Source organism: Arvicanthis niloticus, chromosome 6 (assembly GCF_011762505.2).
Source record: "Arvicanthis niloticus isolate mArvNil1 chromosome 6, mArvNil1.pat.X, whole genome shotgun sequence".
Classification (NCBI taxonomy): domain Eukaryota; kingdom Metazoa; phylum Chordata; class Mammalia; order Rodentia; family Muridae; genus Arvicanthis; species Arvicanthis niloticus.
In genome coordinates this window covers 16,248,297-16,266,840 of record NC_047663.1, presented here as the reverse complement: position 1 = coordinate 16,266,840, position 18,544 = coordinate 16,248,297, and the positions used below count along the sequence as shown (strand labels likewise).

At 47.9% G+C, this 18,544-nt stretch overlaps 2 protein-coding genes across 6 annotated transcripts in view; one reads left to right on the top strand and one right to left on the bottom strand.

Annotated features, from left to right (window-relative positions):
- The window catches only part of Map3k3 (mitogen-activated protein kinase kinase kinase 3), a 62,735-nt gene extending 48,319 nt beyond the window's left edge, over positions 1-14,416 (top strand). For both annotated transcript variants that reach the window (XM_076935605.1, XM_034505870.2), the window contains 10 exons: positions 1,061-1,194; positions 4,078-4,151; positions 6,386-6,453; positions 6,662-6,754; positions 7,378-7,569; positions 8,178-8,326; positions 8,885-9,016; positions 9,491-9,620; positions 10,073-10,250; positions 11,734-14,416. In XM_076935605.1, the coding sequence (XP_076791720.1) occupies positions 1,061-1,194; positions 4,078-4,151; positions 6,386-6,453; positions 6,662-6,754; positions 7,378-7,569; positions 8,178-8,326; positions 8,885-9,016; positions 9,491-9,620; positions 10,073-10,250; positions 11,734-11,962 (1,379 nt within the window). In that variant the 3' untranslated portion in view covers positions 11,963-14,416. The remainder of the gene's footprint in view (positions 1-1,060; positions 1,195-4,077; positions 4,152-6,385; positions 6,454-6,661; positions 6,755-7,377; positions 7,570-8,177; positions 8,327-8,884; positions 9,017-9,490; positions 9,621-10,072; positions 10,251-11,733) is intronic.
- Positions 14,417-16,018: 1,602 nt separating this feature from the next.
- Positions 16,019-18,544, bottom strand: Limd2 (LIM domain containing 2). Of its 4 annotated transcripts, none has more exons than XM_034506146.2 (5): positions 18,375-18,544; positions 17,336-17,430; positions 17,149-17,193; positions 16,922-17,061; positions 16,019-16,821 (listed from the first exon to the last, which is right to left on the bottom strand). In XM_034506146.2, exons 2-5 carry the CDS (start codon positions 17,375-17,377, stop codon positions 16,662-16,664), a joined length of 387 nt encoding a protein of 128 aa, XP_034362037.1. In that variant the 5' UTR covers positions 17,378-17,430; positions 18,375-18,544; the 3' UTR covers positions 16,019-16,661. The 4 variants fall into 4 exon arrangements, with proteins under 4 accessions (XP_034362037.1, XP_034362036.1, XP_034362038.1 ...); XM_034506145.3 differs by lacking the exon at positions 18,375-18,544 and adding an exon at positions 18,046-18,190; XM_034506147.1 differs by lacking the exon at positions 18,375-18,544 and adding an exon at positions 17,804-18,057.

Sequence of the window (18,544 nt, the reverse complement as noted above, 5' to 3'; positions counted from 1 at the left end):
GTTATATGAATATGTTTTTGTTTTAATCCCAGGTTTGGTATATGGGGCTGTTGTTTGTCCATAGCCATTAACTATGATTGTCTCCTGCTGGAGGAAGGGCACAATTTTTGCCAGTTGCAGATAGTTTATGTTTGGAAGTCTGGGTACTCTTGAAAGGGTGTCAATGGGAAAACCCCAAGAAAGCCTGGGGTAGTGGCTGCTCCCTCTGCTATTGCTGTTGCAGTTTTGCTGGATTGCTTGCTGGATATCCTGATGGCCATGGAGGTTGGCCTCGCCCCAAGGAGCCCAACTCCCTAATCAGCAGGAAGTAGTCTAAAGAGGTCTATGCCTCCTTTCCCCTCTAACCTTCTTTCTCTCCTACCTAGTGTTTGGGGGTTGGAAGGGATTAGGGTGGAATAAGGGTTAGAAGGGTGGTAGATTTAAGAACCCAATAAAGTAAGCCAAAAAAATTGCATCTATAGTGACATTATCAAGAGAATTGACATTATGAATGATACATAAGAATATTAAAATTTTTATTATGTTTATTTATTGTGTGTGTATACACACATGTACATGTGCATACCATAGCATGTGTGGAGGTTAGAAGACAACTTGTAGGAGTCAGTTCTCTCCTTTTATCATGTAGATCTAGGTGTCAGGCTTAGTGACAGGTGCTCTTACCTGCTGAGACATCTCAAGGTCCTAAGAGCTTTTTTTGTTGTTGTTTGTTTTTGTTTTTGTTGACAGGGTTTCTCTGCCTCTGCCTCCCAAGTGCTGCACCACCACTGCCTGGCAGGAGCATTTTTTTTTTTTTTTTATTAAACTGGCTAACATCCAGCTCATGTTGCAGAGTTAGTCCTGATTCATGTTTTGTGTCAATGGTTCTTAGTTATATATGTTGTAGTGCCTCTCCATCTCAGAAGTTACTTGTTAAGGACGGATGATGTTTGCTTCCTCAAGCTGAACATACTGAACATACATTGCATCCCTGACTCTTGGGATCAATTTTCTATCTGGCCCTGCTCCTCTGTGCCACATCTTGGTTCTATTGTTAAAGGGTCTTCTTTCTGTGCTCTAGGCTCCCAGAACCCTGGCCGAAGCTCTCCTCCCCCTGGCTATGTACCTGAGCGACAACAGCACATTGCTCGGCAGGGATCATATACAAGCATCAACAGTGAAGGTGAATTCATCCCAGAGACCAGCGAGCAGTGTGTGAGTATGGGAGTGTGGAGATAGGGTGTCAGGGTGTACCGTGACTAGTGTCAGACCAAGATTGTGATGGGACTGTCAGTGATTCCATTACAGATCTGAGGAATTTGATGCCCATCCCATAGTGCTTGGAGAACCATTTCTGCCCCAAGATGGGTTATTCCTTTAAAGGGCCAAAGGCCAGTTCTTTTTAAAGATCAGATCTAACCCTCTTAACCTCACTAGTATTAGGTGAGTTTAATGAACTTAGGGGCCTCTCACTAGGCCCCTTGCAAAGCAGCACTCTGCTGCACTGTTTGTTTACTTACATTATTTCCAGCAGTTTTAACTATGAGCAGCCCTGAACTGATATATTTTTCATTGGCTACGTTTTAGTTTTGCTATTTCTTGATGAAGGTGGGGAGAGAGTTATAAATTAAACTGTAGGACCAGTAAAATAACATGATTTTGCCAATAGCTATATTACCTATCTATTGTTACATAACAATTTGTTACAGATTTGGTATTAAAACAATATATCTTTATTATTTTAGTATCTTTAGATTGGAAGTCCAAGCATGACTAGACTATTTTTTCCCCTCATGGTCGCAGGGCTACAAAGTACTACTCAAGCTTTGCTGAGCATGAGGTTCTTAAGCACAATTTAGTTCCTTGTGTTTGGTAGGACTGTAGCCCTTTTTCTTTGCTAGAGGTTGTTCAGAGAGTTTCTCAGATTCTAGAGGCTACCTACAGTTCCTTATTATTTATTCCTCTCGTCTGACTCTGTGTCCAGTCTACAAAGATGGAGTCTTTATAACATAACGTATCCCAGGGATGAGCGTTCCTATCCTCTTTGCCTTAGCTTATTGGGTCCCAGTTCTCCTTGCACTCAAGGAAAGGGTAACTCATCAGTCATCTAATGAAGTGTCCACCACAATGGCTTAACCCATTTTGATGCTAGTTTTTTAACCAGTAGCTTACTTAATAAAAATTACACTTTGGATTAATTAACTGAGTAAGGTCAAGAACTCTACTTCCCTGCCAACCCCCTTCAGTGAGCTTGCCTTTACTGCAACAAGTAAATTGTTTCAAGTTTCTGAGATTTGGCTTAAGAAGGGAAATTTTCTAATGGATAAAATAGCCACAGAAGGCTCAAGGAATTGAGTTTGATTACCTGTGTCAGGCAGCACACACCTGCCTGTAATTCTGCCTGCAGGGGATCTGACTTTGTCTTCTGACCTTTGTGGACACTTGCATATTTCCCCTATACACACAGATAGACACATACACATAAGTAAAAATAAAAAATAGGTATTTAAAAGGGAGGTAGACTGGAAAGATGGTATAGCAGTTAAGAGTTCTGGATATTCTTGTAGAAAAATCCAAATTTGCCAGGCTATGGTGGCGCACGCCTTTAATCCCAGCACTTGGGAGGCAGAGGCAGGCGGATTTCTGAGTTCGAGGCCAGCCTGGTCTACAGAGTGAGTTCCAGGACAGCCAGGACTACACAGAGAAACCCTGTCTCGAAAAACGGAAAGAAAGAAAGAAAGAAAGAAAGAAAGAAAGAAAGAAAGAAAGAAAGAAAATCCAAATTTGGTTCCTATCACCTACACTGGCTGGCTTACAATTGCATATAAATTTAATTTTATCTTTGGGGTATCTGGCATCTCTTCTAGGCTCAGTGGGCTCCTATACTCACAGGTGCAAGTGCCGCACACAATTTAATACTAGCATATGTGGGGTTTTTCAGAGAGCAGATTTCTGTACCTATAATTATTCAAGCTATAAAGGATGTGGGAAATCTTTTAAACTCTTCTTTCTTCTGTATGTACACTTTCCAGGCAATTTTAAGTTTAGAGCAGTAAGCTGGACTGCCTTTAGCTGCAGATTTCTTTCTTGGGTTTTTTACTGACCATCTGTATTGAACATGTACAGACTTTTTTTGTCATTCCCTAAACAATACAATTTAACAGTTTTCCACAGCATTTATGTTATATTATTATATATAAGTAATCATGATGATGTAAAGTATATAGGAAAGGGTATGTGGAGTGTGTGTGTGTGCGTGGTTTACCTACAAATACTGTATTATTTTATATAAGGGTCTAGAGCATATATATATATATATATATATATATATATATATATATATATATATGACTCTGATATCAGCAGGAATCCTGGAACCAGCCCCCATAGATATACAGTAATGACCGTTTTCTGGATTTAAAGGCTACAGTCCCATCTTTACCACTTCTGTATCTGGGAGAGAGGAAAAAAATGAAGTCTTTAAGAGATTGGTTGGAAAAAAAATCTACTCTGAAGGTTCTTTGTTATTGCATTTGACTCTAAGCTAGAAAAATATTTTAATTTATGTAGATACCTCTTACCTCTGCTTTAGAGCCAGGAGCTGGGAGTTTGTTTTTCTGGCACAAGCTGTGCACTAACCATGTTTTTAGTTTGAATGTCTCCTTACCTTTCTTGGTCTGCAGTGTTCATTGTGAAACAGGGCAATGCTTGTCTGTATAAACTGTGAATTATAGAGTATAAACAGAAGCATTAGGGTCCCACCCAAACTCCACTGGAAACCTATGCAGGGCAATACCATGTCAAGTTCCAGGCACTAATTTTGATGGGCCAAGAAAGTGCCAACCAGAGAAACAGTACCTCTGCTTTGCTCTATTGGCAAAGCCCGAAGGAAGCCAGCCAAACATTTTTCATCATCTTAGAAGCTTGCCTTTCAAACTAAGGGAAAATGGTACCCCCACCCTATAACCCTTCCTCTGCTACATGGGGAAACAAAGACACCTCCATATTTTGACAAAGAGGACCACATGCTAACTCTACCTGGGTCAGCTGCTGGGATTTGAGTCAAACTGTGGTTTCATTGTGTGGCTTGCCTTACAGATGCTAGATCCCCTGAGCAGTGCCGAGAACTCCTTGTCAGGAAGCTGCCAATCCTTGGACAGGTCAGCAGACAGGTATGAAACTGTGGTGGTTCGGGTTAAAAAGTAGGCATTTTTGGAATGGTTTTAAGAGTAGAATTGGCTAGTCTGTATCTCTGATACAGCCACAGGCCCAGGATAAAAACAGTGCTTCTAGAAAAACCCTTAATTTTCTAACACTCTGAGAATGTTTAGGTACACAGTAAAATAAACTTAACAATGGTTTAGAAGAACAACTTATTTGTTGGCTGTGTTGTTCAAGTGCTTTATGTAGTTTGACTACACATACTATGTTCTGCCTACTTTTTAATCTTGTTACTGTGATTTGGATTCAGAAGCAATGGCTTGTTGAAATTTGAAAGAAAAATGGGATTCTCACACATAGGTTGGTCTGTCCATTGTCTTTTTCTTACTTCAAATGTTTCTGATTGAATAAGAAGCTAGATAATTAGAAAATAGAATATCCAGACTGCCTAACTTTTATCTCTTGATGTAAAATATTTGTTCTAACACTGGTAGAAGTTGGTGCTATGCTTTATGTAGCCAAATGGCTATATGGTTCATCTAGTGGTATCAAGGATTTGTTTTGTTATTTTGCTTTGTTGAGATAAGTTCTCAATAGATAGTTGGTCTGGAACTCACAGTCTTCGTACATCAGTTGCCTATATGCCATAACCTGGCTTGAAAGGGTCTTCGGAGCAGGCCGTGACCTCTTTATGCTAAGAACTCCTTGATTGGGGATGCGGGGAACAGGTCTGGGACTAGGAAACAGGAATAGCTTCCTTCTTATGTGATCAGCTGTCCATGAAGGTGCTGATTTTGTGGACTTACCACTCTCCTCTAGATGTCACAGAATCCATAGTTATTAGTATGTCAATTTTGGGGGGGCTTGCTTTCCAATTAGGGGACAGAAAAGCACAAGTAAACATGGCCAGAAATGCTACCGATAGGCAAGGTCTTAGCCAAAACAGGGACTGATCTGGCTTGGACAATCATAAACTTTGGGATGTTAAAGGAGAATGTTAGTCTAGTTGTTTGAAAGTAGAGGGCAGCCCCCGAAATTCTCTGGACAGGTTCTTACCTGTGACCCTCAGAAGATACTTGGAGGACTAGGAAGACGGCTTGATGTACAAGCAGGTGAACCTGAATTGAGTCCCCCAAATGTCAAGTGAAACAGCTGGGTTTAGCACTGCACATGTATAACCAGTGCTGGGGAGGTAGAGACAGGAGGATAACTGAGAGGCTCACTAGCCTGCCAGTTTAGCTGAATCTTTAGAAACTTTGTCTCTAAAAATAAGGAGAACAATTGGGAAGGATACCAGATGTCAATCTCTGGCCTTTCCATGCACATCTACATTTACATAGTGCATGCACACACACAGGTACTTGCCTGTCAAAGGTCCATTCAGATTTAACTAGATGTTGGAAAAGATAGCTTAATTTACCCACTTTCCTCTTGGTTCTTGGTTTCTCTAGACATCTCTAAAATGAGATGGTAGTCTAAAAGGAGGATGTCTGATATAGAAACAGAAACAGACTATAGAGTAGCATACCAGGTCTAAAGATGGACTCTTGCTTCCTAGCTGTCTTTGAGCATATAGAGAGAGGTGTTATATTTAACCTATAAGTTATCAACTAGTAATAACACAGCAGCTGCTCAATAATTGGTACCTGTATTACTTTTATTTGTCCTAACTTAAAGAGGTATAAGGATTAAATGAGGAAAAGCTCACTCTGTAAAATAAGAAAACATTCTTTGCCAGGCAGTTGTGTTACACACCTTTAATCTCAGCACTTTGGCAGAGGCAGGCAGATCTCTATGAATTCAAAGCCAGCCTGATCTACAGAGCAAGTTCCAGAATAGCCAGAGCTACATAGAAAGACCCTGCCTCAAATAAAGCAGTCTTTAAACTGCAGTGTTTTCATTTATTACTGCCTAGGCCAAGTTAAGTTTGTTGCTGTGGTTTGGTTTGGTTAGGTTTTTGCAGCTCTTCTCCTGCTATAGAGATTGGAGATTAGAAAAAGGGCCAAAAATGGAAAGGTGCAAACAGCCAGGGTAGAGTTGAGTAGAATAGGTAGATTTTTGGCCTCAGGCTACTGAAGTTGGGTGGTGAGCACCAGACACCAGGCTCCAGGTAGAGCTGCTTTTCTCCACCTCTTTCTCTGAACATCATTTGGAAGGGGAGACCTCTCAGATGCCCTTCTTCTGCCCTCTGGGCTACTCTAGATATGCACTTAAGTTTATTTTATAGTCTTTTGTTTTTTTCTAGCCCATCCTTCAGGAAATCACAAATGTCCCGAGCCCGGAGCTTCCCAGACAACAGAAAGGAATGCTCAGGTGAGTTCTACAGAATCTAGTTGGGCACTGCGAGGCTTAGGGAAGTGTCTTGTTGGGACCACGGATGCCTCTAAATTGGAAAGCCAAAACTGTATAGTAATTTTCTTGGAAATTCTACTGTAAGGTTTCAGGAGGCCTTAGACGCTTAAATGAGTCATCCATTTTGATTCACCCTTGGTCTAGTAACTGACTGTCCTGTCTTCCTCAGATCGGGAGACCCAGCTCTATGATAAAGGAGTTAAAGGCGGAACCTATCCCAGGCGCTACCACGTGTCTGTGCATCACAAAGACTACAGTGATGGTGAGTGCTCTACACTGGCCCCTGCTGGATGGCTGGTCAAAGATCAAATATTTACCTGGAAAAAGCCACCACGAAAGGGGGGTTTAGGAGTGGATAGAAAGGAAACCAATTGCTCTAGCCTCTGCATTTTCTCTTATTCCTGAGGCATTGTGCTCTAGGCTTTAGGCAAAAAATACAAGGAACTAACCAGATATGGGGGGTGGGGTTGTTGGTCCATGAAAATGCTGCCACTGGGAATGCTGTCTTTTGAATACATGTATATTCCAGAGTGCCACCTCTTTAACGTCATCTTCTGTGGCAGCAACAAATAGACTAAAGCTGTGGTAAAGGGATCAGGAGCAGAATGCTGAACAGGTCACACTTGAGCTGTTGTTTGCCTCTTTGTTGGGCCTGAGGATCAGTCTTATGTCTTCCTGTGTTCAGGGCTTCATGAACCAAGCAACTTACGAATTTCTACTTTCATTTTGATCCTAGGGGGCTGGGACAGCCTTTCTGGCATGAATCAGGTGGGGGTGGGGACACGTGGGATGCACATGACTTGGTTGTCACTGTCCTCTGCCTTTCACACCTGGGTTTGTGGCCAGGCTCTGACTTGCTCTGTCCTTACTCTTGTACCCTTTCAGGCAGAAGAACATTTCCCCGAATACGACGGCATCAAGGCAACTTGTTCACTCTGGTGCCCTCAAGTCGCTCCTTGAGCACAAATGGCGAAAACATGGGTGTAGCTGTGCAATACCTGGACCCCCGTGGGCGCCTACGGAGTGCAGACAGCGAGAATGCCCTCACTGTGCAGGAAAGGAGTGTACCAACCAAATGTGAGGAGTGTCCCTGATTAGGAGGGAGCTATGGGATGCTGACTATGACTAGCTGCAGGGGCAAGAGCTGTGGGACACTGCTCTGGTGCATCCTTCCCACTCTTGAGAGAATTTTGGAAGAGGTACCATACCCTAGAATATAGGTCTGATCCCATGGTCATATGATAAGCCGTTTCTTCATCTTTAGTTTTCCCATATTTAAGGTAAAGAATATATTCTTAATCTTTGCCATATTCGGATATTTAGGAGCAAGCCAGGCATGATGGTATATGCCTGTAATCTCAGCACTCAGGATGATGAAATAGAAAGATCTAAAGTTTGAGACCAGCTTGAGTTATTTAGTGAGTTTAAGGCCAGTCTGTATTATACACCAAGGCCTTATCTTAAAAATCATAATGAATAGACAAAAACCATACATAGGAGCTTTGAAAATAAGGTTAGTTGATCAGCACAGAACGCTGTTTTACTAGTCTTCTGTTTGTCAGGACTCTGTCCTTAAGGTCCTGTTGGCCAAGGGCTTGGGCCTGCAAGAGAAGAAAGGGATGGATGATGCTGGGTCCAATACAGAAAGTCCATGTTCTGACGCTCTCTCCTGCTGCTCTTCATAGCTCCTAGTGCTCCCATCAACTGGCGGCGGGGGAAGCTCCTGGGTCAAGGTGCCTTCGGCAGGGTCTACTTGTGCTATGATGTGGACACAGGTCGTGAACTTGCTTCTAAGCAGGTCCAGTTTGATCCAGATAGTCCTGAGACAAGCAAGGTATGGCCTTTCCCATGTACCAGCCTCCAGCCAAAACACCTATTGAGTACTTGCCTAAAGTGATACAAGTTACTTCCCTATAACTTCTTTTTAAGCTCCCTGGCTGTTCATCTTAACTCTAGCCAAGGGGTGAAGGGTCAGTGTTCCAAAGTGTCTGGAGCCCCTGGGAGGACTGCCTCCATGCCAGAGTCCCTAGTAACCCAAACTGAGATGTGATGACCACTTCCCCAAAGGGCATTCTTTGTACTCATTCCCAAACAGTGCCATGGCCCAGGAGGAAGCTGTGGGTCTCACTCATTTGTCGTTACCTCAATTTGCATAGGCAGATACAGTAGTTACTTTATCTAGGCTTCTACAGCCTGTCCTCCTTCCTTCCTTTGAGCAATGAGTACTGCATCCCAAGGGCTACTGAACATTGTGGCCAAGGCCTATATAGTTGAATTACTGTTCCCCAGCTGAAGTTCCCAAAGCAGATCCCTGTGAAACAGCATGATGAGCTGACCCTAGGTGGGCAGAACTGGACCCTGAGTGCCTAGGTGACCACTGGTCCCTCTCTAGGAGGTGAGTGCTCTGGAGTGTGAGATCCAGTTGCTGAAGAACTTGCAGCATGAGCGCATTGTGCAGTACTACGGCTGTCTGCGGGACCGTGCTGAGAAGATCCTCACCATCTTCATGGAGTATATGCCAGGGGTATGTGCTCTTGGATGCATGTGAACTTCACATAAGAGGGTTTGACCCAGGGCTAGTGGCTGTGAGTCACTCTTGACCTGGGTCTGATCCCATAAGCTGGGAAACCATGTGTAGTGATAGCAGGATTTGATATCAGGAGGGCCCTTCCTGTGACTCCAGAGAAGGTGTGAAATGAGAAATGGCCCAGGTTCCATCTAACTTAAGAGTCCTGAAGGGCTGGTCCATGTCACGTAAGCACATCCTTTACCTAGAACAGGGAATCCCCTCAACCTGGACATGTTAGCACTTGCTTGAGATAAGGATTGGTTCATACATTTCCCTAAGCTGTCTGACAGCTCCTGACAAAAGTGGATCATACATGCAAATGAGACTCAAATGAATCCCTGCCTTACTGGGGGCTGGAAATAACTTTGCCGCCTCTATCAAGCCAGCCAGCCATCAAGGGGACTCTCTTGACTCCTTGTGTCCTATTAGGGTTCTGTAAAAGACCAGTTGAAGGCCTACGGAGCTCTGACAGAGAGTGTGACCCGCAAGTATACCCGGCAGATTCTGGAGGGCATGTCATACCTGCACAGCAACATGATTGTGCATCGGGACATCAAGGGTGAGTAGAGGGAAGGCTGTGGTAGAGGCATTAAGACCTAGGTTCAGCCAGGCCTCGTGGTGCAGACCTTTAACCTCAGGCAGCGCCCTGTGTATTTTGAGGCCAGCTGGTTAGCATAGTGAGTTCTAGGTTAGTCAAGCCTACATAGACCTAGGTTCAAGGCTACCATTTAGTTACCAGTAGACCAATCACTATTAACTACCCTGAGCTTTCTGAAAAATAGGACCCCAATTACTTCCTTAATTGGAGATGAGTATACAAATTGGTTAAGCAGTATGGGGAAAATAGTCCAAAATGCAAATCCTAACTATGGAGCTGATCCTTATACTGTGAGGCTTCCTGCAGCTCATGTCTAAGTCAGTGGTGGCTCTGCCCTTCCCACAGTTTTTGGGCACCTGGAAGGGGAGGTAACAGGAAATATAAGAGGCAGCCTCTGCCCTTTTGTGCCTTAGGAGCCAATATTCTCCGAGACTCAGCTGGGAATGTGAAGCTTGGGGATTTTGGGGCCAGCAAACGCCTACAGACCATCTGCATGTCAGGGACAGGCATGCGTTCTGTCACTGGCACACCCTACTGGATGAGTCCTGAAGTCATCAGTGGCGAGGGATATGGAAGAAAGGCAGATGTGTGGTGAGTACTCAGTTATGCTGTCTATCTCCCTGACTGAGCTGCAGGATCTCTAAATCAAACATGAACTTGGGGACTTGACAGTATGAGAAAGAGAGGCTGAAGAGCTACTCTTGCTGGCTGGTGCACCCAGGGATCAATATAGCTTGGTGAGGGGATAGATGGGGGACACATTGACAAATGGAATGGATTTTTATCCCAAACAACTAAGGGTTATTGCTAAGGACTTAAGCCGCAGTAGTCTAAATCCCTCATGTATGATAGACCTCTTTGGGGTTGGGCCTCGTGGTTAATCCCTTTAATCCCAGCACTGGGGAGGCAGAGGCAATCAGATCTCTGAGTTCAAGGCCGGCCTGGTCTACATAGTGAGTTCCAAGCCAACCAAGAACATAATGAGACCATGTCAGAAAGGAAGGGAGGAAAGAAAGGAAGGAGAAAAGAAAAAAGGTAGGTTCTAGAGCTAGGGAGGATGGCTTGATGGTAAGAATACTTAATGTACAAAATGTGAGGACCTAAGTTAAAACCCCCAGCTTCCACATAAAAGCCAGGCCTGCCTGTAACGCCAGCACTGGGAGGCAGACAGGTGGATCCAGACTCTCTGACCAGTCTAACCAAAAAAGCAACCTTCCATTTTAGTGAGAGACACTTGCCCTGCCTGCCTCTGCATGTTCAGATACAGACATGCTCACATACATATCACACACACAGCACATGGTCTATTCTGAAGGCCTATATTTGTTTCTAAATGAGTAAACCCAGTCCCTTCTTGTGCCCAAATGGCTTGCATTTGACTTACTTAACTTTATATCTGACTTTAGAAAGAACCCAAGAGTTACAAGAACAAAGTTATCATGGGTCATCCACCAAAGGTGTCCAAATCCTAACTGCCAAAACCTATACATGTAACTTATATGGCAGCAGGGCTTCTGTAATTGTGAGGCACTACCCTGAAGTATCTGGGTAGGCTGGAGTTTGGATGAGGTCCCTATAAAAAAAGGGTAGGTCAGAGCGGGTAGTGGGAGATGTGGCAGAAGATACACAGGTTAGAGTGAGTTAGTCAAGGAGTGGGGGACCAGATGCCAAGAAACACAAACAGCTTCGGGCAGCTGTTGCTTAATAATATTGAATGTGCTAAATACACAAAAGGACTTGGGTTCAATCTGTCACACAAAAGAGACATAGATAGGAAGAAATGCAGACAGTCCCCCCCCCCCAAAAAAAAAATACCTCAAAAACCAAGGAAATAGGAACTATTTTCACCAACAGGAATACAGTTCTCTTGGAGGCTGTCAGTACTCTTTGAGTCTCAGTGAGTACCCAAGTGACATCCGTGCATGGCAGCATGTATTTGTAACCCTATCAAGCTTTACCTTGGCTCACTTGTCCTTCAGTGTGATCTGAGAAAGATACCTTCTTTCATCACAGTATGTAGAGTGGCTGAGAGCCTGAAGCTGACTGACAGATGACATAAGGGTCTCTCTTCCAGGAGCCTGGGCTGTACTGTGGTGGAGATGCTGACAGAGAAACCACCTTGGGCAGAGTATGAAGCTATGGCTGCCATTTTCAAGATTGCCACCCAGCCTACCAATCCTCAGCTGCCCTCTCACATCTCAGAACACGGCAGGGACTTCCTGAGGCGCATATTTGTGGAAGCTCGACAGAGACCCTCAGCTGAGGAGCTGCTCACACACCACTTTGCACAACTAGTGTACTGAGCTCTCAAGGCTATACTGCTGCCAGCTGCCACCTGCTGAGCAGGCAAGGGGCTGCTGTCAGGCTCAGTGAAGTTGCTGCTTCTTCCAGGCAAGGCTATTGACCAGACCAGTGGAGCATTGGTCCAGCCATTGTTTGTCTGTGCCCCATCTGCCGTTGGGACTTAAAGCCAGGATGGGATAGCTCTGGCATCAAGACTGGGAGCTCCAGCTTATAAGACCCAGAGCTTTGGCATCCTAAGCTCAGTGTGACGGGAAGGGCTGGGAACAGTATGCAAGACTGCCATGGTCCTGCCTGCCCTCAGATGTGTCCTAACACTGCAGACAGCACTGAAGTCAAGAGGGACTGGGGCACAGGACTACTCAAGGGTATGAATAGTGTTACTTCAGAGTGTTACTTTGTTTCTCTCCCAATGTTTGAAGACCACCAGCATATCTCTGGGCTGCATGAGCCCCCGCAAGCCTGAGGTAAAAAGCCCAGCATCCCCCACCCAACAGAAGGTAGAGGCTTGGGCTGCCCCCACTAAGAGCTTCCAGGTATATGGTGTCAGTCTTGTCTTACCAAAGATGAAGCAACTGTTATGCTGCCTTATTCTGGGAAGGAGGAGCTACCCTGATAAGCAAAGCCTGAGAAATGGAGCTGCCTCCAGAAACTGGGGAGACCCAGTCTTGTCAATGCAATTGTCTGTGTTTTACAAATTGGAGTCACTCCTATGCTGTTCCCAGTTTTTAAAATGGAGACTTTACCCTCTGAGCTCTGGAGACCCATGTGGGCTTAGGCCTTGGACTGGATGGGAGAGCTGATGGCCTCCACCCCTGGCCTGGTGTCTGTTCCCTCACTGGAGCAGAGGAAGTACACAACATGAGTCAGGGCACTTGGCTCTGGGCAACTCAGCAAAGTTCAGGGGGTTGTCTCAGGCTGTCTGCAATCTTAAACCTGTCAGGCCTGAGCCCACTCCGTGGGGCAAAAAGTCCTTGTGCCACCACAACCGTGTCCAAAACCACCAGCTGTGTTCCTTAGCCCGCCTTGTCCACTTGTCATCAGCCTCATTCCCTTTTTGTTCCTCCCACAAGGGAGGATGCCAGCAGGGGTTAGGGAAAGAGTTATCTCTAAGCAGCTTAGAGTTGGCCATATTTACCTCAGCCTGGGTGCTGGTCCTTTCTTCCAGCCCCTTTCTTCCCCTCCAAATGTGCCTATTGCTAGAGCGCCTCCCTCCCAACTCCCAAGTTTCTTGGGAGTTATCATTAAAAGAAAGAAAGAAAGAAAAAAAAAAAGCCAGTGCCCAGGGATGGGCATTTCCAGGGAGCTGGGGTTTAGTGCCAGGCAGCTCTTTGCCAGCCATGCCCACTTCCCCATGGGCACAGAACAAGCCAAAGCCTTCGTTGTATGTTGACGATGCACTTTTATGAATGTAGTTTCTATCGCTGTTTTTAGCCTTTTCACATCATGTAATGTGAGGCCTTGTACTTGTTAATTTATATCTCAGATCCATATTTGATGGTTTTTATATATCAATTCTAGACTGTTACCGGTGATGGACTCCTGAAGAGAGAACAGAAATTGAAAGCAGCTGGTTTTGCAGATGTGTGTTGCACGGTGCCAATTGGGCCTGGGCCCCTCTGTTTTATTTCCTTTCCCTTGGGGGTCTGTCAGGCCTCTCTAACTGCTCTGAAGCCAGTGAGCAGAGTCTTGCTTTCCACCTCAGTCTTTGCCCAAAGTAGGGACTGGCCCCTCTTCTAGACCAAAGCTGCCAAAACACAGCTCAGCCTCTCCATGACCCATCCTGATGGCGGTATAGCACCCCTTAGCCTATCCCTGTCCACACCCCAAGTCTAGAACTAGAGCTTGGTGGACTGACAAGATGTTAGATGAGACAACTCTGCTTGTCACAGGTTCAGGCTCTCACAGAACTCCCCCATCTCCCCCCTGGGGGAGCTTATTACCTCATAGGGAATGTTTCTAAAATGAACTTAAAAGTAAGCCAACAAATCTTGCACTCCAAAGGAAAAAAAAAAAAGACCCCTTTTTTTTGTGCCAAAAACTGTGGACATGCTGGTTCAGCATCCTCAGGACCAAGCTATTAATTTATTTTTTCTTATTAACAAGTCCAAATGAGAAGTTGTGGGCCTCCAGGATGGCCTGGGCCCAAAGGTTATGAAGGATGGTTTCCTAGCAGCCCTTGGCCTGCTGTGCAAAGATGCTATGCCACCATTTGTTCTTCATTCCACGGGGTTTATCTGCCTTTACCAACCCCAAGTGGAAGGGCCAGGCCTGGGTCAGGTACATGCTGCCACCCTCCTGCCCCTCCCACTCACCCAGCTCTGTCTGTGTCTGAATTGTGGATTGTGCAGAAGAACCTGCAGCCGTAGTTATTTGACTATATCTTGACTGAGGGCTTGCAGTGCAAAGCCAGGCCAGTGCATTACTTACAATAAAAGGGATCATTTATATCAGAAGGGTCCTGTGGCCGTGCTTTTGGTTGAAAGTGGTGGTGGGAGTCTTCAGGATGAGTTGGGTACAATGCCTAACACCAGATGTAGGCCTCTTAAGTAGAACTTGAAATGGCTGCCAAAAGTGGGGTCCTGCAATGACTTGGCCAAGTACCATTGCTAAACCAGGTGGGTCCCTCTTTCCTTCTCTCCTACCCCAGTGCTTCACTGGGACAGCACTGGTCGTCCATCTGAGCTGAATATATCAATAGCTGAGTTCCTAGGACCATTCATGGCATCTTCCTGGCCCAGAGGGGCTTCCCTTGGTCCCATTCTTACAGAACATCAGTCAGAGGCAAGGTCTCACTATGTAGCTCTGCTGTCCTGGAACTCACTATCTAGTCCAGGCCGATCTTGAATACACAGAGATCCACCTGCCTCTGCTTCCTGAGTGCTGGTATTAAAAGTATGTGCTACCATGCCCAGCCACTCTGTTTGTTTGTTCTTTGGTTTTTCAAGATAGGGTTTCTCTGTGTAGCCCTGGCTGTCCTGGAACTCACTCTGTAGACCAGGCTGGCCTCGAACTCAGAAATCCGCCTGCCTCTGCCTCCGAATTGCTGTGATTAAAGGCATGTGCTACCACTGCCTGGCTCGGCCACTGTTTAACTGCAGCAAGAGACCATCCTTGTCCCCATAAATCCAAGACTTTGTCATGCCTGCTTCCCAAATGCCCACCTGAAGGAACAGTCCACAGTGATTCATTCGCCCATCAGCAAGACCATAGGCTGGACTGGCTAGCAGTCTTTGACCTCTTGCTCACCAGTTCATCTGTCTCATAGGCAGTTTGCAGAAGTTAGGACAGTAGAGCCTGGGGCAGGACAACTCAGACTCCCACTGAGGGAGCATCTTCACACTTGCCTTGTTCCTCTGCTGTGAGCTGTCATCCCTCAGTGTGCATGAACTCTCGGAGGCACAAAGTTTGCCCCTAGAGGTCTTGGCACAGTAGCTTGTGACATCCCACTTCATAGAAGAGGCTCTAGGAAGATGACAGTAATGAGGAGAAAGAAAAGGTGGAAGCCACTGGATTTAGCAGCACTTGCTAGTCTATGGGTTCCCACCATTCCTTGCAAATTTCTAGGGCAAAGGGCTAGGAGGAAACTGGACAGCTGGAGTCAGCTAATAGAAGGGCAGATAAACAAGGTCTTGGCCAAGTCAGAAAGGTTCTGTTTTGCACTCTACTCAAGTGTAGTAAATTAACCTCTGAAGAACTGAGGCCAGGCCTGGATGACACGTCTTTAATCCCAGCACTTTGGAAGCAGAGGTAGGCAGATCTCTGAGTTCTAGGTCAGTCAGGGCGACATACTCCATGAGACCCTGTCTCAAAACCCAAAACCAGTTGTGTGCTTGCAAGTCAGTGTCCCTGGCTTCTCTGGGACAGGGTACACAGTGGGATTTCAGGACTGACAGCTTAACACCCTAAAGGTAGCAGACACCAGTAATCTGAACGCCATCACCCAACCCCTTGAAGGCCAGGAGTATTATGGGCTGTCCCCCATTCCCATCCCTATGATGAGTCTGCAGCATACGTGCCACACACACACCCCATCAGGCCACATAATAGAGTCAAGATCTGTTTAAACATTTTTAAAACGGGGTTGATCACAACAGTCAGAACAGCACAACAGAGGGGGACCATAGCTACTGCCGAGCCTGTCAGCTGAGGCTCTAGCAAGAGCTTTAGCTTTGTGGTGCAAGGGACCCCCCCAGACCCTGAAGGCTGCAGGTTGTCTTGCCTCTTCCCCAGCCCTCCCCCCATCGTGGTGGCATCTATGAGGCTCAGCAGATGGCACTCTTCCTCTTCCAGTCTCTGTGGCTCACAACCAGGATAAGGGGCAGAGGTAGATGGGGAGTCAAGGGGGTACACAAGGCCCAGGTGGCAGTGAGGGAGCTTGGAACCCTGAGGAGGGCATGCTGACTCCTTGCTGGAGAAAAGGCACCTAAATAAGGAAGCTGGGCTTGTGGGCCTCCCAGGGAGCCATGGGGTGAGGTGAGATGGGCTAAGGGAAGCCAGTATGGTGAAAATTCCAATTCTGGTTCCCAATGCCAACCTTCTATAGGAAAAGTAAGGAGTCCTGGAGCAGAGCCTTAAGCCTGAAACCTGTCTGAGGGAGCCTCATCCTTTCCCACCCCACTCCCCCAAGCCCAGGTTAACCTCCTTCCCACAGCCCAGCTGTAGGCCATGTGCTGGGAGGGAATGGATGTTAAGGAGGTCTCAGGCTGTCTTGGTGCCTGAGTCCACCTCCTTGTGGGCCCAGAGCTCCTTGTGCTGTTTACGACCAAACCCCTCATCGTAGTTGCCTTTGCTCTTAAACAGCTGCTGAAAGTGAGGTCTGCAGTAAAATTCACCGTGCATTGCCGCATAACTGCCCAGGCTGTGGAAGCAGAGAACAGCTGGGTCAGTCTGGGTCAGGACAAGAAGGCAGGGTAGGGTGGACAAGTAAGTGGGCAGGCCAGAACAGGGCAGGAGCGCACCTGAGTTTGGTGTGGCAGTGTTTGCAACAGAAACAAGAGTTGTGGAAAATGAGCTTGTCTGCTACCAGCCGCTCCATAGGGTACACAGTCTTCTGGCAGGCTGCACAGGTCTCCTTCACCTGAGCCCGCAAGCTAAAGGACTGTGGAGTGGGAGCAGAGTACACTCAACAAGAAGCGGGAGCAGCACCGACCCTTTCCTCCACCCACGCCCACCCTCAGGACCCTACCTTAGACCGCTGCACCGTGCTGCTGCCGCTACTGCCTTTGGCTTCCTGAGGAAGAGGAGCAGTCAGAGGGGTCAGCTCTCCGGTGGCCCAGCCCAGACCCCAGGGGCACTCAGGAGGTGGCAGAAGGTGCCAAGCAAACAAGCTGCTCCTGTCCCCTTTACCCCTCCCCACCTGACTGGTCACCTACATGAGAGGGGGTGGCCTGGGCGGCTCCGGCAGCCTGGAACATGGCTCTTCAGAGGTGCTTGGCGGCCCTGGAGGAGACGCCGAGCCAAGCGGGTTCTGCAAGGGGAAGTCAGTCAGTGGGGCCCCAAGAGCCCTCCCCCACCCTGCAGGCTGGGGTGTTTTTAGGCAGAGGGTTGGGGGGCTGCGGTTGGGACTTTCCCTAAGTCATTTCCTGTTGCTCTGGGTCTTGCCACTTCCGCCCCTCACCCACCCCCAACAGCCTGCCCGCCCCTCATTCAGCCCCCAAGGGTTGGGGGTGGAGGGGTGTCCCTGAGTGAAAACATATGTGGGGACAGGGACAAAACAAAGTTAGTGCGAGTGGCCGGGGACAGGGGCTCCACGGTCTCTGGCTGTGCTTCCCACAGACCCCGCCTGGGGTGAAGGGAGGTCAGCAGAGGTCTGGGCCGGGGACCGCCTGACCCGCGCTCACCCGCACCGGGCTTAGACGTCCAGTCCCTGGACAGCGCTGGGCCCGACCTCCTGCCTGGCCAGGCTGCGCTGCCTCCGCGCCCGCTCTTCCGGACCCCAGACCCCGAATCCCCACCCCACCATGGGCCGGCCCTGCGGGACCGACGCAAGCCTGGGGTCCCGGCGAGCAAAACGCGCGAACCGCCAGGCGGCGTAGGCCCAGCAACGCTCCGCGCCCCTCCCCCCGGCCGCCGTGGGTCTCACCGGGCCCGGCCTGAGCCGCGGGGCGGGGGTCGGTCGCTGAGGGACCGCCTCGGGTGCAAGAGGCGCGGGCGCGAGCTGCCGCCGCTGCCAGTGGTCCCCGAGCGGCAGCCGCCGCCTCACCGCGGCGCCGCCCCCGCCGGCCCCCGCCCCGCGCCCGCCCATTGGCTCCGCGCGCCCGGGGCCGCCTCCGGGAGAAGCCGCCGCCGACCCCCTCTGTGCTTTGTCTTTGCCTTTGCCTTGCTCGTCGTCGTCGTCGTCCCCCCCCCCCCCCCTTTGTCTGCCCCCACACCGCTTTCGCAGCCCGCGCTTGCCGGCCTCCCGGAACCAACCTCCTCTGTCGCTCGTGGAGAAGGGACGACGGCGGGGACCAAATCGCATATCTCAGGAGGAGATGAGTTCAGCCTACGGTCGCCACGCAAGGCTCTCCGGACCCGGACCTTCAGAAATGGCCTGGGCCTTTGCTGCCTCGGTTTACCCGTTAGCCATTGTGAACGCGGAG